We start from the raw sequence: 23,693 nt of genomic DNA, 5'->3' as shown, positions 1-23,693 counted from the left end.
CTCCTTATCAAAACGTTCGTAACTTTATTAAAGAACGTGTTCAAATTAATGACCCAACAAAAATAATAATCTCAGTAATTGTTTCAACAAGGTGTTGYGCAATTCTGTGCGTTTCGGKTCCATTACCAAAATAACTAGCAGAGCAGGAGTTTAAAATTAACTAATCAACCACCGCTGTGTTCATGAGAGGCTTATTAATAATCGCAAAATAAATGTCAAGCCTGAAAAGCTAATATCATAACGGACTAAATGTTATGTTTTTAAAGAGATCTCCGCTGGGCTTGCGGAGCGCAGGCAGTTGCCATGACAACAGGTGAATTTAAATTACAAAGAGAGAGAGTAAAAAGGTGCGAGTGGTTTTGAGTTGATCACCTTTTTGGGTTATATGTTTTATTAAGTATTTACAAAACAAATGGCTTCTAACGCGATAATTCTGTGAAATTAAATTAATTGGTGATTCCTTTGAAACCTGTTGGAGGACAAATATCCCAACTTCAGAACATTTGCTTTCAACTTAACAGAGCTCTGTGGTTCCTCCTATCAGTATGAGAGTCAGGGCGAGGAGGCGCCAGACATGGAAAACTGGGATGCACTCCATGCCACGATGTCAAGAATTTAGGTCTCATGGCATCTCAAGGTGTCAGCATTGCAGCCAGTGGGCTGAAGGAAATATAGCTTTATTTTGTAAGAGCCACACAGCTTTTATTGCTTCGCAAAAAAATTCAGTATTAATCTTTATTTATTTGTGTTTGTATAGTTATATAAATATGTATTGATCTTACTAAATAAATTATTAAATTATGAACGGCTGTGTGCTTTGTAATATGCTCTTCATACATCGATATCAGAATATTCCATTCCTATCCTATCGTTATTGCCACTAAGCATATTTAAATATGCTAAACTCTGTATTAAAAACATACTTAAATAATACAATTGTTTATAAATGTAGCTTTGATAGATGTTTGAATATGGTTTCCGGTAACAAAAAAGCGTGTTATGATTGATTAAATGCGCTATGTCATTTTGCCTGCTAAACACATAATGCTGAGTGGAGCGGTGTACCGCTCCAAGATGGCTGCCCTAAATCTCATCAGCGACAATAGGCGAGAGCGGTCCATGAGGCGTCTATCCTTTTATTATGTCTACGGTATCGACCACCTTGATGTTATGTAAAACTTTTGCTCTTCTTACAAATAATAGTCCGGTGCATACGACTAGGAATTCAGCTCGAATCTGACCTTTTGCACTCCCCTCCTTACCTCTGGTGAAGCTGAGATAAACAAAATGGGCATCCAGTTATTTGGTAATAGCCAATTCAAAGAATGTTATGTTTGTTGTTACATTGTTAGTGAAGTTTTTGTCGCTTTTTTGCAGCATTGGTTTGATGTATGGGAGAAACAGAAAGCCTCCATTTTCCTGCTAACTAGCTAAGGAAATGTATTGTTCTTGCGAGGGCTTCCCAGCAGTTGTGATACACTTTCATCTGATCATATTTATATCAAGGGTTTTAATCCATCTGCTTGTCTGATGAATTGCCTGAGAGATTCCTTCTGGCCATCTTGATAGACGCATGTTTTTTTTTTTTTTTTTAAAGCTTGTTTTGGTGTGTTTACCCACAATCCTCCCTTTGGTTTACTTGAGGCGGGCTGTTCTTAGGCAGCCCAGAATTCAACTACACATCCACAAACAAACCAGAGTTTCATTCAACAGGACTGCTGTGAATGCTCAGTAAGACTAAAATTTATATTGTTTTCTAAGCGGATTATGTGATTTTTTTTAAACACCAGTTCAGTTGAGCTTCTTTGACTTGTGCAGTTTTTTTTAAACAATAGTGAAAATGGGATTTAAAGATGCTCCATGCTCTATGCACCCTGCTCAGTAGAGCAGGGTTCATAACAGCCATCTGATTAAAGCATTGAAAGACATCCTAGTAACATGCATACATGTATCCTAGTACATGTATGCACAGGACTGGACAACGTTCACAAATGTCAACTGGTGGTATTAAAACCTGAAAAGGTCAGGACAATCAACTAAGATCAATCAGATTTGGCCTTGCAGTGTTCAAGCCTTAGTTTACTTCTTTCTCTCTTAAATGAGACCGGCATAATGCCTAACATAGTGGTCTTTAAGTAATCCACCGTTAGCACATCAAGTAAATTGTTCTGTGTGTGAGCAACTTCACAGCGTCAGAGACTTCAGACTGCAATCTGGTTCTCTGAACCTTTTTCACTCAACAATCAATTTGGATTTTACTCCCAGAGGATCAACTGGCAAGTCTTAAGATACTGAGAGACAGATTCATCTGTCTCAGCAGCAACTTTTCCCCACAAACTTTCACCCGACTAAACCGGGATCAATGAATGACTATCAGTAACTCAGGAAAGTGGCTGAAATGTTTCCAGTGGGCTGTATTCTGCAAGGCAAAACTCTCAGTGGACTGGAAAAATAAATGGGACTGTGCCTGTTGGACAGAGCAGAAACGTAATAACGGGAAAACAATCTGACCAGAACCATGCCCGTCTTTATCTGTCCATCTGGCTGGAGCCTTTCTTTGTTTTTAAGGGGTAGACAGAGGAAAGGAATAATAAATCAGGATCCTATCAAGGAGCAGAATGTTTGTCATTAAAGATGTTTGTTGAGAAAAAGTTTGATGCTAATGGGAGCGCATGCTTCCAGAAAAGACTTTAATAGGATGAAAAATTCACTAAATATTTATTCAAATATTTGGAGTAGAGAACTCCCCCAATCAGAATTTCAGTTCTAATTTTGAATGTTAGTAAAATTAGAGTTCTCATTTAGACTGTCTTTATAGCATCTTATGCTAACTTGAAGATTTCCAAAAGTCTGAAACAGTTCCAGATCATGTATGCTTACCAACAGATACTGATAGGTCACAATTGTAAAATGTTATCATTTAGCCGTCCTGTTTGCCGCTGAACGTCTTGCTCTCTCTCTTGCTCTCTCAAACCCTGAATGAACCACAGCCAAGTCTTGACATGCTGTTGAGAATATAGATTGTTTTTAAATTTCATGTTTCACCACATCACTGATACTCAAAGTAAATAACTTTTAAGTTTTCTCTCAGCAACAACTTCTGCACCAAAGAATGCAGCTATCAGAGTGAAATTGTAGGGTTTAGCATTAAGCTTAAGGCTTATGGTTAGGATAAAAAATATTTTCTAGTTTCAGAGGGGCCAGTCTGGTCACCAGCTGGTGTACATAGCAGCGCTGTGTGTTTGACAATCGACTTAAAGGTGTTACAAACACTAAAGATGTGGCTTAGTGGCTTTTCGGGATTTTATTCAAGCTCCCCTGGTGGCTCCCCTCAACAGAACTGATAATTGCCAGTAGATTAACATTCCACCAGTTGCAGGGATGCTTTTAGTAGCTGCGTGTGGACAATCAAGAACTGCTTCATTAACCCCCCGCCCCCACCCCAAGTAGCAGCGTTAATGGAGCGTCACAAACAAGAGGTGAGAGGAGGTAAGCAAACAGAGACACCAACACACAACATACATGGTGGAGAGTTTTCCACTGAGCTCAGCTGTGTCAGCTGACCGAGGGGTGCTGGCTCTGACTGCGGCGTTGAACTCACAGCTGCTACCTTAAAGACAATCGCCTTCTTTTCCCCAGATTTACACGCACACAGCTGCGATGATGATTGTTATTTGTAGCAGCTTGTAGGCTTGAGATCTGATCCTGACCGATTGATTCACAGTGAACTCGTACGTCTTCGTCAACAGACACGTTTTGCCGTCATACACGCAGACAGTCCCTATGATCTGACCAAATCAGTTTATGTGCATTTAAAAAAAACAACAAAAAACATTTTACCTGTAAATATTTCTTCCCGGTCTGAAAATTTGTGCTAAATGTTTTGATTTCCAATTAGGTGAGAAGTAGAGGGCACCTTTTAGTAGTGTGTTATTTTATATTTAGAAATGAAGACGGCCAGAGGAAACACTGCAACAGTATTGTCTTTGTTTAGCAAATACGAACCATCAGTGCCTCGGTATTTAGTCACAAGGCATAACAACCGCATCAGTCAGATAACAGTGGCTCCAGTATCCGGTGTAATGGTCAATACCGGAATAATTAAGGAAAGAAAATGAAATGTTCATACACACTAAGAAACATAACATGCATCAACCATAATGTGATTTCATGAAAAACCTGGAGCCTCCTGTGTGTATGCTATGGTCACAGAAATATCTAAATGTGACAGGCCAGGCATTTAGCATTCCCAAAGGAGTTCCTCCCCCATAACCTTGAGTGTCCAGAATAACAATGAAAAGCAGATCTGCTTCCATTGGAAAACACATCCAGCTATTCATACTCCATGTTGCCAAAAGATTTCCGTCACTTGCCTTTAAGCATTCATACATTTTTATGACACTGCATTTTGCTACCTAATATATTTATATATAATATATAATAGAATAAGATGTTAAACAAAATTCAAATATCGGGAACAAGAGTGTGCAATCGACATCTCAACACTTTCTCATGCTGTTCAGAGACGGTGCTTTGTGGTCAATAATACAGATTGCATCTTGATACGCTGCCAACAGTCTGATACATCAAAAATTGAGAACCATTAAATCACCAGCTCAACATAATTAAATTGCTCAAGCAATCCTTAGCATTGATATAACAGAACTGATTGAATTTGATGTGATATGATAAATTAGGATAAAACAACAGAATTCTTTCTGTAGGTATCTTACCTGCATCCCATACACACACTAAGGTATTTATTCAGTAAATAGTTGATTAATAATATGCTTATTGCAGGAAAAAATATATACACTGGACTGATTAGGTCCTCAAAACTCTTCCAGTGTTAAATTGCTAAATTTGCTATAGTTATTTTGCCATTGGTGAGACAAACAATTCTGCAGACTGGGAGAGGCAGCAGAAGAAAAATCTTACAGTAGTTTACTCACCATTTTTCCTCTGTTCATGCTAAATTTCAATGATGCAAGCATTAACAAACTCAACAGCTAAAAGCTACGTCTAATTACGATTACTATAGAGATGTATAAATTGGTACAAATTGCTATGAAGAGAAACATTTTTCAGCATGTAAAATGAACTCTCTTACATGCTGAAGAGTAAATATTGGGAATCGTTTGGAAATCTTAAAATTAAAATATATCTTCAATCTTGTCCTTTTAAGAGTTAGCAGAAATTCTTTCTTGCTGTGCAACACCAAGTGCTTTCACATTCAAGTTTTATGATGCCTTTAATACAAATAAACAAGCAAATCTTTATTCTATCAAACGAAGAAAGGAAACAGCTGGTAGTAATTTTGATGGGATCTTGTTGAAAAGGGTAAATATTCTGCGTCACGGCAGCTTTCACTGTAATTTGCTGATTGGTGCATCTCCTGGATTCCTGACTGAATTTCTTGTAATTACGGGTTTTCTAAAATAAAAAAAAACTTGCAGAAACAGTTCAAAACAAATTCTGTAAATGTTTCTTTCTGAGAGGATGACTGTCTGTGGTTTAGGGAGAAAACGAAGCATTACCAGCTGAACTGAGAGTTTTTTTCCCAACGTGCACCTTGCCAAACAATAGGTCGCCTTAAATCAGGTGAACCTAATGAAATGCATCATTCTTCAACACAAACTTTCAGGCTTTACGGTGTTCATTCAGATTCTGTTGAACAAACCCACCACTGAGCTCTGAGCTGCTTCGCTCCATGAGTATTTCATGCTCCTCTGATCGTGCAGTTTTTACGCCTCAGGAATTTTCCTTCTGGTTCATGGCAACTGCAGTCTTTTCCAAGGAGTTTGAATTTTTTATTTTTTTTACTTGGATCTGTTTTCTTTACGCTTTCTGACGCAAGTCTTATCTCATGATGAAGATAAAATAAAACTCTCCTATCAAACGCAGATTCAGTCTTGCTCAGTTTGCTGCTTGATGCGCTGATTCCTTTTTTTTTTTTTATTTGTGTCTCCTTCCTTCACTGTCCTTTAAATATCAACCTTCAATTTGGTCATCTGTTTAATGTCACCTTCAATCAGACTCTCAATTTTCCCTCTCCGTAAACCTTGCCAGCCTGTTTGCCCCTTTACTCCGCAGAGTCTTTTCAGTTCTGTCTCCTTTGCTCCGTCTCTTCTTTCCCATTCCAGACTCATTTATCTGTACCGTTTATCACATTTCTTATTCCGCCCTTTTCAATCTTTCTAACTTGTCTTTCCATACCTCCCTTCTGCTTAGTTGGCGACATCTTTCTTTAATCCACGTCTTTCTCCCTGCATTTTTCCTCCCTAATCTCACCCTACGACGTCTCTTCTGCGCAGCACAAACCTCTGGTAAGGTGTCAGCCGCATACGGCTTACCTCATTTATCCAATTTTTTAAATAAAATAAAAAATTGCTGTGAGAACAAAAACAAATCCCCTGACAAAGACTATTCAGCACCATATATAAAATTACAAACAATAGGTTGGCTTTGGTTAAATGATTTGGCTTCTTTTCCTATTTCTCAATCACCCCAAAAACAGACACGGTTCCATTCATTACATCCTGGGAATTGAGATTACTCAACAGGACCCCAGACTCTGTTCTCTAGGTGCCCTTGTTGATGCGATTCTCAGGAGAGTCCCAAATGTCATCGGCTCTCACACACCAACGCTGCCAGAATTCCCTGGACAGTTACCTGCTATATTTACCACACATTAATTACAAATTAACCTCATTCCCCAAGCAGATTTCCTAGCTGCAATACACAGGAGAAAACACCTTCAGTAGACTACCAACCCAGAGACCGTGCGACATCTTCTGCTCCCCAATTACCAACAAATTTGTGTGTGTGAGGAAAAAAAATGTTGTGTAAATGGGTTAATTGGAATTTCTATAGAGGGTAACATTCCATAGTCTATTTATTTACTAATTACAGAAGCTTGTTTATTTCAAAGCCTCCATTGTTAATCGGATAATAAACTAAGCCTTGCATTCCAGATTAGACAAACCTTAGTGTTGATGACATGGGATCAAAAAGGCAAATAGACAAATAATAAATGATCCCACAATATGGCTGAAATAATCAAGCCTGATTATGGCTGCAGAGAATAAGTCGAGTCACCCCACCTTACCCACAATGCATCTCAAGACTTTCCTTCAGCCACAGTGGAAATTTCAAACATAAAGCAGAGTTTACGTGAAAAACAGCAGCGTAATGCAGCAGTGAAGATACATCTCGTATACATTAAAATATTTAGAAGTGAGAAAGCTTATTTTTGCTCATTTTTCATTCATACCAATTTAATCTTAAGACCATTTCTAATTATTTTTTCACAACCTTTACTGATACAGTTGCGTGCCATGGAGACACGACATTCAGCTTTTACAAGAAACGTGCTTAAGCCATCATTCGATATAAAACAATAAAAAAAATTCCAGCAAATAAAAAATAAATCATATAATTTTTTGTCCCTGACTGACTAATCAGATTTGAAACAATTGCTTAAATGTTATAGAATACAACCCAACAGATCAACGTGTCCAGCTGGGCAGATTAAATAATTAACAGCAGGGTACGATTTTTATCAGTTGTTCTAAATGAAATAAAAACCTTTTTTAACAACTTGATTTGTTTTGTGTAGAAATATATTGTAAACTACAGAATACATCTAAATATTTTTCATTATATAATAATTATTATTTTATTTTTTCATTTTTGCTTGTTATTAACTGAAAACTATATAGTAAAATACATTTGGTACGCAATTCCTAGTAATAATGAACATTCATGTGAAACACAATACATGAAGAGTACTGCAACTACTACTTCCATGTAATATGGTAGATGTTAAAGTGTTTATTGTGCAAATTTACACACTTTTAAAATAGTGTGCGCAAATTATAGCCCTTTGTTTCCAAGTGGCCCCATGAAAGGTTAGAAAGTTATCCACCTTTGCCTTTCTACTGGTCTGCAAAAACATTCAGAATCCCCCATTAGAAGCGTTAAGCTAGGCCTCATAATCTGAAACAGCTCATTATTTTCAGAAACATGGATAATTAAAAGAAAGCCCCTCGACTGCCTATTACACATTCTGGCTCTTGAGCAAATTCAGTTTAACAAATGTTAATATGTTAATATGCTTTAACATATTAACACTTAAAACTTTCAATAGGGTAAAGGTTCAGTGGTAATTGTTTTGTTTCGCAGTCTGAACCTACCTCATTTTCCTTCCAGCTGATTAGAATCAGTCAAAAAACAAAACAAAAAACAACAATGCAAAAATCTATGTTTGTAACCAAAGTAGTGTCAATATGACTTAGAAATGTACACGGTTTTAGTTCTAGCCCTTCGCTTACAAAAGCAGTTAAACTATTTCACACCGTGGGCAATATTTAACTGTCTTTTGTCATCACTTTCCTGTGAGATTTCTTTCAGATTCTGTACGTCTCCAGAGGGATATTTGCTCTCTGATATGCAAATGACTATAGTGATTCATCTGGATTTTTGGCCAGTGAGCAGAAAATGACTGCTGGCAAAAGATTTTAACGGAGAAAAAAAAATAAAAAAGAATACATCAAGCAGTACAGCCTTTGCAAGTGTAACCTCGTCTTGGTTAAATACTAAAATGCCACGGAGCACAGAAGCGGCTTCATTAACAGACCTTTGCAGCTGTGATGCCGCGCATCTAAGTGTGTGGGCTGCAGTTTGTAAGCATTAATGCTCAGATACAGTTTCTGTTGTTTCTGGATAAGCAGCTGCGAGTGTGACCGCTTCATACTGTAAATGCCAGCAGGCCGTGACAGCAGCCACACGTGTCGTTTTCCTGAAACCGTCTCACCCACACAGATCAGCTAAGGGTGTCGCATGGGCCATCTGAAAGAAAAAAAAAGCCTGTACCGTCAAGAAGACTACGATCTTTAAATATTCTGAAGTTCATCTCACTTAAAAAGCGCTCCTTCACAGAGAACGACGATCTGTCCGGCGAAGTGAAAATCAAACTGTTTAAACATTCCTTACATTTTATGTAACAAGCGTCGTTGCTGACACAATACTGATGGTTTCCTTGTCACACACACACACGCGGACACACACGCCTACACAATGAATTATCTACAGTTTCTTAGCTTACACGTCGCTGTCACATTCCTACAGAGCAGCGTGGAGAAAGAGAACAGAGAGAAACTTAAATATTCCTCCTCAGAGTGCTCTGGTTTTAAAACCTTTTATGTCCCGTTTGATGCTGACAAAGAAGGTCTGGAGGTAATTATGCCAAATCCCTGCATGTCAAACATAATGTTTATTACTATAAACAATTAACCTTGAGTTGTCGTTGTTGTAGTATTTTCCTTATATTCTGGCGTCCCCCCTCTCATCATACAACCCTGAACTATTGGACAGTAAATAACAGACTCCGTTGTGGATTATGTTTTACAGGATTACAGGATTAACATGTCTATAAACACAATCGGACACTGTCCACTGAGATTCACCACTAAAAGCCTTAGTAAACCTCACTGGCTTCCTGCTATCTCAGTGTTTTTCCAACCACTGTGCCGCGGCATGCTAGTGTACCGTGAGTGATCGTCAGGTGTGCCATGGAAATTATCCAATTTCACCTACCGTATTTTCGAGATTACAAGGTGCTACTTTTTTCCTACACTTTGAACATGCAGCTTTTCTGTGTATTTTTCTTCAACCACCAGGGGGCTCTTTAGCAAGTAGTGAACCATTGGAAGTCAAAATTGGAAATCAAAGAAGAAAGTGCTAATTTTCATTTAGAACAAGCACATGCTAGCAGCCATGCTAGCAGAAGGCATGACGGAGAAATGTTTTCAAACTATGATGCAGCTTCTAAGTTGAAGAGTATCGATCTGGCAGTACAGGAGGGAAATAGAGCCGCTGCACGTAAACTCGGCGTGAACAAAACCGGATTTGGAGACGGAGAACCGCGTCCTTAATATATCCAGCAGTTATTAGGACGCAGCTCTTTGCTGCCCTCTGCTGGGTCCTTATGGGAAACCGAGAGTGGCAGAGATACCAGCGGCCTGTAGCCCGGTGCGGCTGATATATGCAAGTTCAAAAAATCTGAAGGTACGGTTGATAGTATGGTGCGCTCATAGTCCGGAAAATACGGTAATTGGTCATAAAATATTTTTTGAAAACGAATTGATTATCTGCAAATAATGCCATCTTTGAGTGTCTCTGCTGTAGTAGTGACTAGCAGCGTAATCATGTAATTTTATTATCACTAGATGGCAGTAGGTACAGAGCATTTTACATTAAAACAAGAACATTAGTGATGCATGAATGTTACTACATTCATGCATCACACACACGACAGTGTTGTGACACTGTTCAGGTGTATTTTTGAAGTGGACATGTTAAGTGCAATTTGAAATAAGAAATGTAAAATATGATAAAAATAATTTTTTGTGTTTATTTGACTCCTATTCAAGACACTTTGATAAGAATGACTATATATGTAATATAGGCGGCTACAGAGTATCTTTGTTTACATTTTTGGTTGGTGGTGTGCCTCGTGCTTTTTTTCAATTAAAACAATGTACCTTGGCTCAAAAAAGGTTGAAAAACACTGATGGTCTCTTGATTGACATTCTAAATTTTACGTCTGCCTCAACCCCAGAAAAATGTGTGGTTGCAATTTGCTCTACCGATTTTATAAAAAGTTGTTTTTATATTGCTACCTCGCAAAATTGTGCTACAGGCCATCTGCAAAAGCTCCACAAGGAGCAGCCGAAACACTTGATGTTGAAATTTAAATTGTTCAAAGCGAAACTGTTAAGTTTACGAAGCAGAAGAACAACTTTTTCTGGAAGGTTTGCCCACACACAAAGAACTGGAAATGCCCTGACTGATGTAAAGGGCTTGAATTTAAATGAGTCACATCAAAACAGAGAGTAAAGCAGCTAATATTAGCCAAAACTTCTAGAGTAGCATATGTACAGTTTGAATTAAACACTCTTGAAAGTACATTTTGTAAGCTCTTCAACAATATCTAACACACAGCAGACTGAAGATCAGTCATCAACATTGATCAGTCTAGCTTTGAGAGAAATAAAAGCTCCAAGTCTTTCTAATTGAGATTTTTCACTTAAAATAAAACAAAATTATGTTTTTTTTGTGATTTAAATGATTTAGCAAAGAAGAAACACATCAATCAAAAGTAAAATAAAAACATGATAACTTAGAAAGGCATTTCTTCATTTCCAGGCCTCGTGCCAGATTGACTTGAAACTGCCCTGTAGGAGAGACACTGCTTTAAACTATTTACAGTATGAGCAGTTTCTTGGGTAAATTAGTTGAACTGTGTATAAAAGAATCACTTTTTTTTTATTTTTTATGGTTGCCTCGTGATTATTTTTGTGTCAGCCGTGAAACTACAGAGTGTTGGCTGAACAAAGGCCCTCCCAAGGAGAGAGTGATGCCACATACTGCTCATCATGTGTTTTGGCCTCAGACTATGGATATTTAAAGCCCAACTGTGAATGCTGGCCTCTTTCAAACCAAGGGGACTTTCAGAATGCTGAATGCTTTCTTTTTCACTTCAATTCTCATGCTGCTTTTAATTAAAAGTGAAACGAATAATCCTAGTTTTTTTTTTTTAAGAAAGGTTTCAGCTTCCACCCAGAGCAGGGGTCTGCAACCTGCAAGTCTCGAGCTCCTTTACAGAAGCTCTGCAAAGCTCTGGTCAGCAGTAACGCTGAAGCAAATTATGGTTATCATCAGGTACATGTACAGCATTACTGTGACAGAACAGCTTGAAGAAAAGACCTCTATAAACACATGTGAGGAGCGATATATCAACAAAATAAAAAAGAGTCGTAGATTTTTGCAGGGAAAAACGGGTAAACAAGACTTTTAAATCAACGAGGGCGCATGCATTTTTTTTATTTGTTCTCTCTCTATGTGACTTCCACTATTATATTACCCAAGGGTATATTTAAAAAGTAGCAATAATATTCAGATGCATCATCAGTTGCTTCTTTTTTAATTGTTGGGAAGATTGCACACACCTAATTAACATTATTTCCACTGATTATCATTTGAGGAGGTTTTTGTTGTTTTCAAAAAAGATCTTCAGAGCGCAAAAGAACGTGGGAGCATTCGAAGTATGAATTCTGATGTTTTACATCTTACTAATTATTTTTAACATTAGGAACAAACGGGGAATACCCACTTCTGTCAAATTATTAGATTTTTTCAAATTACTCTTTATTTGTGTAGTTTTGCTACAAAATGTTTACTTTTTTCAAGTCACTATGCTTGTTGTTCTTTTGTTGGCTTATTTTCTACCTACTTTACTTTCTATCTACAAATAGAGTTCTTACTCTCGACTGTCGCCACATGCTTAATCAAAATGAGGTTTTTATTCGACTGGGCATCCTTAAATTGTTAATTTCATAACTTCTGGAACAATGATGGGAAGAGAAATGTACAAAAGTATGTTTATCTGAGCAATTCCCTTCACTTCTACCAGCAAGAATCACCACTCTGTTTGTAAACGCTCCAGTTTATCATCCTCTGCTGCGAAACAGCAGAAGTGCCAGATGATGTTCAGCTTTAAATATGCATGTCTTGTTTTGGGGAAGCTCTTCGCAAAACCACAAGCTTCCTTTTGATGAAGGGATGTGTGAGGTAAACATCCTTCTGCTCAGTTTCTCACTCCCCACGCACACACACACGTACACACACACACACTGCCGCTCTCCTGTGAAATCCAGTGATCCACGAAACACCGTGGCAGCCCACTTCTACTGAAACTGACAGATCTCCGTCACTCACACACCCCCACACCCACAGCTATTAGTAAACCTGACAGTGGAATAAAGGAAGCGCCGTTTTGCTACTCTTCGTCAACCTGTGATAGTCAGTGTGAATAACACGTTGATCCTGTTGGCTCGAATGAAAGTGACAATTTACATTTTCTACACTTTATTTTATTATTTAAAAGTCAGCTGTTTCTCTTACTTGAGGCTTAAATTGCATGTTAATGGTTTAACTAAATTATGATCTATTTTATTTTATTTTAAGCAGTAAAGCAATAGTTATTTATGCTGCTGCAAGAAATAAATAACACTTTGATTACCTTTACCTACTGGTAAGCATAATTAACAGAAGGTAAAGCTCTTGTTAAACTTATTAGTAATTTGCACTTGTTTATTGTGGAGAATATAATTTTTTATTTGTTTGTTTTATCCTTTTACTTTGGACCTTTTTTGTGTCTGGAATAAAGATATGATGATGATGATGTTGACACTAATGAGTTATGAAGCTGATATTAGTTGCTTAATTAGTCAGGCTAACTGCTGGGGTGGAGGCTGCAGTCAGATGCATAATGAAATTGACCTTCTTGCTTACTGTAGTTTCAAACCAGTTTTACTTTAATAAGAGTGATGGATGGCGCTCATCGAGTTCCCACACTGAAGCCGCCTTCAGGATTTGCGGTCAGAAATATTTCTACAGTCAAATTTGTATTTTTTGTACCAAAAAACAGGAGAAACACTGGAAGTGTGCAGAAACAGGTGGGGGAGGGACAGCATTGTGTAACTCTGTGTTAAAACAGCAGTGACAAATGACAGCTGTAATGATGCTGGTAAGTGACCTGGGACTATTATTTATTATTATTATTATTGGACATGTAATAACTGGTGAAATTAATCTAATTAGCACATCATGAAACTGTTCATTTATTTCTGTAATTCAGATTATAAGTAAAGCTTAATTTAAAAATTAGAATAATACAATTAAAAAAGAAAATAACATTTCAATAAAATTTTGAAAATGGTTTTATTGAAAATTTGACTGAAAATCACTTTCAAAATTCAGAGGACTGCTGGCTTTAGGATACCTCCACATTTTTCAGGTAAAAATGTAAAACCTTTTCATACTTTCAGTCATTTATAATGACAAAATATCAGCATTCATTATTAATTTAAGGCAAATGCAGGTACAGCATGAAGGCCCTACATATGGTACCAGAAAAAAATCTGAGACTGGATGGAAGGAGATGAAATCGCTAAAGAAGTTGCATCCAAGAATGTTACTAGAAAGATCTGTGGAAGGAAAAAGCGTTGTACCATGAGGGAAAACTGCATCCACGTATAAACCCATTACAGAAGCCACCACACATGGACGTATCCATGATAAGGACTACAACTGTTGCATTGCTTGTATTAAGCAACTCCAGAACCAAATACAAAGTGAGAAGCTTGTTATTCTCTTAGGGTAATGATGAGAATAATGAGAGCAGGACAGCTGCTCAGTGATCATTACTGTATACTACATGAACATATTTCAGAGGGCTGATACTCTCTGATTTCTGAGAGAGGATCAGTTGTGTAAATCTTAAAATTACACGAATTTTAAGATTTGTGTGATATTCAATTTTTCCCAAAGACTTATTTGCATCAAGCAGCAACAAGCTGACAGATTTTAATTGCTCAAATACATCAATCTGCTGTATTTAGTCTTTACCAAATCCCGCAATCACTTTCCGAGCGTTTTTGCAATATTCACTTTTAATAAGACTCACATTTATTGGGAAAAAAAGCATATGGTCCAACTGTGAATTATGACTGCATGTTTTAGCAACAAATTACACCCAATCAAACTTTAGGACCTACTTACAGGAACGCATATGGACGGACAAATGTTTTGTACCCATTATGTAATGAGTTGAAAAAACTGAAATTCATTAACAAGCTGCTCAGTGAGTCACTGAGCCTTCCGGCTACATCAACGACACACTGCTTCAAAATCTACATAAACACATGTTAAACCTACTAAAAAACGACTTTATTTCCTAAAGCACCACAGCTGTAACTCGCACACCTTCTGTACTACTTTCATTAGCCCTTGCGCTTGTATTTTACAGCATGACCGGGGTTTACTACACAGCGCTGGCAGGGCGGTAATGAGCAACTGGGAAGCAGAGTCTGAAATGGAAATGAGCTCCAGAGGAACCCCACCGCGCTCCATTATGCCAGTTTGTCTTACGTCGAACCTTTGATGCCCAGGTGAGCTTAAATGGTGTTTAAAAAACATGACTCTATGAAAACTCTCCCAATCAAACGGTCACCTGGCTACCGCGAGGAACAAAACAACCTCCAGGTTTACCGACCCTCTGCAACATAAATCAGTCCAAGCTTCACACGCTGTAATGAATAACAAATACGGACGACGGCTCAGCTTCAATGATGGAGACACAAATGAAGGCAATTAAATCCGAAAACAGGGTGCTGAGACGATTTTACCTGTTGATATTAAAACCTACATGGACGAGGAAATTCACAATCCTATACGCACAGTGACGGCGCCCTCTGGTGGATCTGTGAAGAACCGGAGACTCACACTTACCTAGTTGTAGTGAAGTCTCGGTGTGGTAATATCCGTCTTGCTGCTTCTTTTTTAACATGGAACACAAATCCAAACGCTCCACTCTCTGGTTTCCAAAAAATCTGAGCGTTAAAGAAAGATTGCACATCAGTTTTTACAACCGTCTTAAAGCAATCAGCACCAAAAAACAAATGATACACAGGTGATTAGATTTGGTTTGCGGCGTTAATACATTTGGTTAAGGGCCCCCCCTCACACCAGATTAAGATTTCACCATAACAACACAAATCATCCAAAAAGTGGATCCTCTGTAGGAATTTGGAGAAGTCCTCCAAAACACATCCAACTATAGTACCACGATCAGGCCTCTTGTACAAGGAGATCGGTGTGAGCTGATCTCCCTGTTGTTGTGACCCCCAGAAGCACAAACTACTCCAAATTGCGCATGTATACTGGCCACTGGTTGACAGAAAACAGGTTTCCTGTCTGCAGCTCAAAGGTATAATGTAACTGTCTAAATAAATCCCGGCATCCTCTTTAATAAAGCTGATGAATGAGAAGGAACATGTGCGATTGGCTGCTCATTGAATAAATAATACATTTACATAACTGCAAAGACAGCTTCAGACTGCGTACTGGATTAACTTCCTACTGGAATTTGTTTTTCTAGATTTGCCAAAATCCAACAGAGATTGCACGGACGTTAGAGTCGCGACCCTCTTAATCCGGCATGAAGTTGGGCCTTGATAATAATTTGTTGTTACACCAATGTATTATTCATACATTCATAAAAAGCAGCAAAACATATTTTACAAATGCTCTAAACCAGTCTCAAACAGCATAAATTACTGCCATCTAATGAGCCAGTGTTAATACCCACAAAATCCCATCAAACAAAATCTATGCATCCCACTGCTTTGGTACGGGCTGCTTGCAGACGAATGGAGTACTTACTTGTCTGTGTAGTCGGAGTAAAGGCCTGGCTCCACTCGTTTTATTCCCTGGTGGAGATAAGAAAATAAAAATAGTTCTTAGTGAATAAATCATCCGTTTTATGACACTTACATCCTCTTGGTAACACAACAGTGACATTGTCTGGTAGGCGCCAGACAGGAAGAGCTTCCATCAAATGTCAACAGGATAAATATATATATATATATAGATGCAGTTCTTCCTGTCTTGTGACACTTCTATTCTAACAGAGACATTTCTTTTTGCTTCTTCTATTTATGTCAGATTCCCATTACTGTGCATGGTATTTACATAACGTCACATATTGTGATGTTCTTCTTCTTCATTCCCTGCATTGATCTGAGATGAAAATGACGAAACAAATCCATATTCACATGAACTTATAACGGCTGGGGGTTAACAAGAGCAATAATTATGCAAGATAAACTTTTCAAAAACAACTGAAAGGAAGGTTGAAAGATTTATTTAAAAGTTTATTAGTGAGTCGTTATCTTTTTAGCAAATAATAAAAAAGAAGAAAAACTGGGCTTCATGGGAGAAAACTAAAATGAAAACAAATACAATTTTGTTGCATTTTCTGTACGTTTGTTGCAGGTTCATGCCTGAAATCGGAGTTTTGATGCTCTTGACAGCTTCATGACGGTGAGGTGGGGCTCGAAGTCACGGCAGTCTCCCTGCAGGAGACCTTGCTCCTCGAAACGCCTGCGCACCAACTCTGCAACACGCATGTAAGATATGCATTTTTATTTTCCCCCCAATTCAGACTTTGCTGCAAAATTAGAATAAAAACACAACAATAATTACAGCTGGAAAGTAAAGTAAAAACAATTAACACAATAGCTTCATTGCCAATATCAAAAGGGGAACAATGTTAGTTCACAGGTAATGGAAAACACTGCACTGTAGGCAAATCACATAAAAGATAAAAAAAAAAAACAAGCAAACTCGTAAACAAATAGGCTGCAAAGACAGATAAACACATGCAGAAAACAAACACCCACCAGCTGATGAGGGTTAGTGGAAAGCTAGAGAGGTATTTTTAGAAGAGAAACTCTGCAGGGAGAGAAAGGTTAGTATATAATCAATAGCAGCGGTGAAGAGAGCAGACAGGATGACAAGAGGCTCTAACTTGCCGTCTTATCCTTCGTTTGTTCCAGCTGCTACATGGAAATTCAGTTCGAGATTAAAAACAAAAATACCAGCCTCTCTTCTTCTATCAACCATGTTTTACCTTAGATACAAGATGCTAAGATCTAACTTGTGTAAAATGCTCCTGCATGCAGGACCTCACAAGGATACAAAGACTTCAGAACCTCAACTTTTGGTTGTAGTTAGCATAACGAATTGTATCAGACGAGGAATGTTTATGCTGCACTCAAAGCATTTGACAAAAAGTCATTTTAGTGATACGATGTCTTTGTAAAATTTTCAAAAAAAAAATGCAGGAAGAAGTTACATCTTATAACTAACCAAATGCATTTGGACAGATAGTCTAAAATAATTAGTACCTGATTTAGAAAGGTAACACGCCAGAGAGGAAAAATGCAGAAAGTGCTGATGTAGAGTAGATTTGTATGGAAGGCAGGCAGGCTCTCGTTACTGCTTTCAAACTATAATAACATTTTTAAAATTATGGTTTCAAAACCACGACGATTTGACATTTCCCGCTGTTTAACATATTTTTTCATTAAAAGGGCGGAGAAAAGAATGACTAATTTTCTCTGACTGTAATGAGGCTAAAGCAACACAGCACCACCTTAGCAAACCTGTTGCTGCTCAGCAGGATAAAAATAAGTAAATAAATAAATAAATAAATAAATAAATAAATAAATAAATAAATAAATAAAAATACTAAAAATGTTCAGCTGCTTCCAACAACAAGACAAATCTGGCGGTTTGGAACCCTTTCTGCTTGTCAAAAACACGGATGCGCATAGAGCTGGAAGTAAAGAAACATCCAGAATAGCTGCAAAAGAACCAGGTTTTAAAACTACAGCAGGAAAACACGACACAGCATGTCTGTTAAGCAGCAGAGTGCAGGGGAGCTAATAATCGCTTTATTATACTCGTCTTTATCCAATTAGAGGAGGATGGAAAAAAAGGGGGAAATATTCCTGAAAGCTACAACTTCAATTCAGTTTAGTTCAGTTTATTTATAGAGTACCAATTTCCAAAACATGCGGTCTCAAGCACTTTCCAGAAACAAAATTAATTTAATCCAATCATACAGTAATTTACATACATTACTACAGAATTGAGATTGTCTTTATGATCTGAATAATTTCTATTTGTTAGTAAATCTAAATCAAAAAAGTAAATCTTACAGAAAATGGTTAACTGCAGTAATCAATGTGTCGCACTATTTTAGCATCAGTAGGATGGTTACGCAAGTAATTAGTTCAAGCTGTACATTTTTTCTTTTAAATCAGGTAGATAAGCTAATCTATCTGATTTATACTGTATTAAATTTATGCTTTAATACAGTAAGACTGAATTTGTACTGCAGAGTATCATACAGTGAGACTCTCAAAGCGACCCGTTCATGGTGGATGGTGCAGATTAACTCTATCCATGGAAGTGGAATTTACCAGAATATTAGTAGCATTTGCCCAAATATGAGAAGTAAATATCATGGATGTGAAGCTGAAAAATACCTGGGCCACACTAAATAAAACCTTTTAAAATTAGACAAAAAAAGGAAAATGTATAATAATAATAATAATCTAATATCTCAACAATGGCAAACTTGTTAAGCTTCCTTATTGTGTGTCATACTTGTCCACGTTTCTACTGCTTGAAAACAATCCATATTTCTAAATAAACTGAAGAGTGTAGTTTTGAATTTAGAGATCATTCTTGTTTCAGCTGGTGAGAATAATCTTAGAAATGTTGGCTTAGCATTTCAACCACAGGCACACATCCAAATTATACATTCAAACAAATTATTCACATACATATGCACAGAGAGACACATACAGCTTTAAACACAGTGAAAAACCCACTGAATTGCTCATTCTATGACTAGATGTAATTAGTGAGGTGTGTTAAAGCTCTGACTTTGTTCCCAGGTGATAAAGTTCAGATGTTACTTTTTGAATCCCAAAATGCTAAATTTACTTCAAGCCACCTAGATATGTCTGTCACACAGTTAGCTTATTAGAAAGATCATCCAGCTGCAATAAAGTTAAAATTATTAACAAAGACAACAAACAGATGCAGAAGCAAGCCTGACTTCAAGCATCCCCCCAGAGAGCACCACAAACAAAACCTATCACACTAAAACTTAATGAAGCACGCTCAATAATAATAAAGACATAATTCCTAATTAATAATAAAGACATAATTCCTAATTAGCAACCTTCACACTTGTCTGACTGCTATGTAGAAGCGCTGATAACAGACTCTGACCTGCGAGGCTGTCCAGTGTGGGTCTGTGTTCTCCGCCGTCCAGCCCAACAAACATCACCTCCTTCCTGAAATGACGGATTCCCGAGAAGGGCAGCACCAGGTCCCGCCCCCCCAGCAGCTCGGCCACTGACGGCTCGGCCTGTGCCAGCACGGCAGCCGCACTGAGAAATAAATAATAATAATAATAATAATAACACCCACGTCAGTACACACAGAGCAGGTCGAAGCCTAATCCCCCCCCCACCTCTCCCTGCCGTGTTACGTAATAACATAAGTTATTAAAGACAGAGTCTTCCTCATGCAGATTTTGAATATGTATCTCTGCATGACATGCTGTGGAAACATACTGAGATGGATCAGCTTCAATCTGAGCTGCTGGTTTTTTAGAATAACAGGGCAGCTTTTACTTCCCACATCAGTACAAAACTGGGAGCATTGTGGCTGCATACAAGTTTATGCAGTTTATTGAATATTTCTAATTTAAATATTTTGATAATACATGTGCCAAAGAATGTGCATAGAAAGTAAATACTGAACAGATGATTATTGTGTAACAGTAGCATGACTGTTATCAATATGTTTACATTTCATTTGGTTAAAACAGTTCAAAGGTATCATGTAGAGTTCTATTTAATAAATTGGAATATGTTTCAATAATGCTTGTTTGACAGATTAAAAATAGCTACCTTTAATTAGATATTAAACGTAATTTTCATTTAACCCAAATTTTTGTATGTTATCAAGTACATAAATATGAACTGTTTATGTTGCCTCAAAAAGTTCCTAAAACCAAAGGGTTTGGCTGGTAGTTTACACCTCATTTAAGAACCACTTGATCCAGTTGAACCTGAATTTAAAGTGATGACCCAATTTGAATTTTTTGAGTATTCAATTAGTTAGTGCAAAATACGGGAGGGTAAAATGTCAAAATCAAGGTGTGATTTGGCAAATCAAAGACAAACTGAGTCCGATTACCATAAATCAATGTCAAAACACACATTTTTTAGAAACTATTTTAAATATTAAAGATGGAAAAATGTAAGAAAGTCAAATATTTATCCATCCTCTATTCTCTCTCTTTTTTTTTTTTTACTCATCTATACCTAGATAATCATAAAACTAAATTCCAGACTTTTTTTGATATTACATTTTGCCAATAACTACTGGAATGCTTAAATGGCCGACTTGCATTGAGAATGAAAAAAACGGCAAAACAACTCAGCTAAAAAGAACCTCAGCACAATACTGCACGTACTACACGAATATACATGTTGGCTTAAATTAATCTGATGGGTCTCTGTTTGATTCAATTTCAGAATAGAATATGTTATTAGACGTGCGTGTGTTCTTTTAGATAAAAAAAGGACAGCTGTAGTCACAATCCCTTCATTTAGTTAATATTTCCCCTGGTCTCTGCCGTTGCTTCACATAATCCCTGGGTATTAAATCATCTCTAAACATCATCTGAATTTCTCTTTCATTAGGTAAGCAGCCCTGCTGCACTGGAGGAAACTGAGAGAGAAAAATCAACAAGAGTGAATATTCCTGATGTCAGAAAAGCTTGTTTTTGTTTCTAATTGATCAACATAACAATTTTCTCAATGTTTTGCGTTCAAATTTCTAATCATTTCTTACTCACAGCTCTACTTGCTCCTCACTGGCCAGATGAGTGACCAGTAGTGTGATGTGAAGGGTCGGGACTGGGATCATGGCTTTGGCGAGTCGGGGCTCCTGCCGAAGCACGGCCTCTTGCACCTCTTTCACAAGTGACTTTATCTGCCGTTGGAAACATTTGCTTTCAGTTACTGGCAACAGAAAGACGTTTATTTACTCTGACAAACACAAAATTTACTCCTGGAAATTAAATATCCACTTTATTATGAACAATAAGAGAGAGGATGCTGTGGAAAACAAATGAGAGAGCTGCGAAATGTAACATTTTAATTCAAACAAAATACACAATTATTTCAATTGAGCTCTCGTTTGTGGTCACAATATAGGTACGTTTCAGTTCAAATACTAGATACAAATTAGTCAGGAAAAGAAAATAACCTTTATAGGCATAAAAAGACAGGGTGGACTTTTCCTCTTTAGCAGGGTGTTTTAAGTGTACACCTAAGCGTTGCAGACAAACACAAAAATATATGGAGACTAGCGCCGACTTCAGGTTTTCCTACCTCAGCGTTGGTAATGGGTATGGACACAAAGTAGTTTGGTCTTTGGCTCTCTTTCTTTTTTTTCTTCTGGTCACCATCCTCCTCGCTGTCCACTCTGCCCTCTATGTCTCCTCTTTTTCTCTTCCTCTTCTTCTCTGATGTCTCTGGTGTGGGAACTTATACACATATGAGGAGATAAGTTACATGAAACTGAAAGCAGACAGCGGGCCAGCAGGTTTTAATTCAGCCAGGTCAACGTTAGTCAAACTGACACAGTTGGAGAAAAGCTAAGGTGCACATACAGCCAAGCTCTTTCCATGTGGTGGGACTGGTCAGAGCAAACGGAAGCTCCGACATTAAACTGGCAGACGCTTCAGCTGATTTCAGCTTCCTCCTCATCAGCTTTATCCTCTCTCTCCTCATCTTCCTCTTTGATTTTTTTTCACTTGACGCAGCTGGAGCTGCAGATAATAAACACATAAAAGGCGTTATAAAAATGTGTAGCCTTTAACAACGATTGTTGCAATTTTTTTTGCTTGACCACACAAGAGGAAGCACAAAAAAGAACACTGGTACTAAATTGAAAACAAAATGGAAAAATACATAATTTCATACAATGATCCTATGTCATCCCCAAATTTGAATGAGTTAAACCACCCAACCAGACAGCTCAGCCACAACACGATAACAAACCACGTTGTTTCACTTACTTAACCCTGTAGAGGTTTCAGCGTCTGCGATGCTTCCATGGACCTCCAAGCTGATCGCATCAACCTGACTGGTTAAACTCATTTTATCTTGTTGCATTCTCCTCTCCACTTCAACCAAGGTTTCAGTCCCACCTGTACAACCCTCCTCCTCGTCATCTTCACCACCAGAGGCCACAGCGTTGGCCTCTCCTTCATACGAGATGCTGGCTGGCTGCATAACACTCACTGCTGCTAAACAGACACAGGACTGGACTGTAATCTGAAACACAGACAAATGGTGTAATTATTCATACATACATTTTTATTTACGAATCTGATGGCGGATGAAGCTTGTTTTCTTACCTGAGGTCTGAATCTGTGTACCGGTGTTTTAAGAGCTTCTAATTTACTACAGCTGTTGGTAAAATTTGAATGCAGCTTCCAAACTCGGAGCTCCTTTACGATATTCAGTCTTTGTGAGCAAACACTTTTCGACCTGTGCAAACTGAGGCTCAACAACACACGGCCGAATATCATGACAGGCTAACAGTTTTCTTTTTTTTTCCCCCAACAAGTAAGAGTGTGGCATTTAACTCTTGCTAAGTTTACACATCGTAGCCAGATACGTCAAACCAATGATATTTAGACTAATATAAACGGGTTACAGGCGGAAAATATTCAGGATACTTACAAAAAGAAAATTCACCCCACTAATGTTGCTTTCTTAAAGCTAACACCTGTTGGCATAAATCAATGCTGCAGAACGTCTGTTGTTACTACACAGCTACGAGCTAACAGTGGAAAGGGCTCCGCTTCTAACTACTGCAAATAAAGTCACATTTTAATTAGCTCAACATCATGCTGATGTCACAGAAGCCATGTTGATGTTGCACCTAGGAAGAAAATGGTCAAGACTAGGGAGAAAATAACAGAACTTTAGCAGGTGTGCTAGCTGATAGCACAAACCGGATGAAACATTTTGTAAACACTGCCAACTTCCGATTCATCTCTTCAAAGTAAGAGTGTGTTCTTTCTTCTTCTTCTAGTTGAAATTTAATGGCGGTTGGCAAGAAACTTTAGGTAAGCATTACCGCCACCAACTGGTAAGGAGTGTGGACCACATGACAAAAAAAAA

The 23,693-nt window shown here is 37.8% G+C and overlaps 1 protein-coding gene across 3 annotated transcripts in view; it reads right to left on the bottom strand.

Moving 5' to 3' along the window:
- akap7 (A-kinase anchoring protein 7) overlaps positions 1-23,687 on the bottom strand; it is a 51,185-nt gene extending 27,498 nt beyond the window's left edge. For 2 of the 3 annotated variants that reach the window (XM_008398105.2, XM_008398108.2), the window contains exons 1-9: positions 22,922-23,687; positions 22,580-22,838; positions 22,172-22,330; positions 21,891-22,045; positions 21,353-21,489; positions 19,714-19,874; positions 16,908-17,020; positions 16,288-16,334; positions 15,355-15,455 (exon numbers count right to left, since the gene is read on the bottom strand). In XM_008398105.2, the coding sequence (XP_008396327.1) occupies positions 15,355-15,455; positions 16,288-16,334; positions 16,908-17,020; positions 19,714-19,874; positions 21,353-21,489; positions 21,891-22,045; positions 22,172-22,330; positions 22,580-22,838; positions 22,922-23,095 (1,306 nt within the window). In that variant the 5' untranslated portion in view covers positions 23,096-23,687. The remainder of the gene's footprint in view (positions 1-15,354; positions 15,456-16,287; positions 16,335-16,907; positions 17,021-19,713; positions 19,875-21,352; positions 21,490-21,890; positions 22,046-22,171; positions 22,331-22,579; positions 22,839-22,921) is intronic. The other variant, XM_008398106.2, reaches the window with a different exon arrangement.
- Positions 23,688-23,693: the final 6 nt, after the last annotated feature.

The sequence above is a fragment of the Poecilia reticulata genome, linkage group LG21, assembly GCF_000633615.1.
Source record: "Poecilia reticulata strain Guanapo linkage group LG21, Guppy_female_1.0+MT, whole genome shotgun sequence".
Lineage (NCBI taxonomy): Eukaryota > Metazoa > Chordata > Actinopteri > Cyprinodontiformes > Poeciliidae > Poecilia > Poecilia reticulata.
Note: the sequence above shows the minus strand (reverse complement) of the source record. Positions and strands in the feature narration are given on the sequence as shown.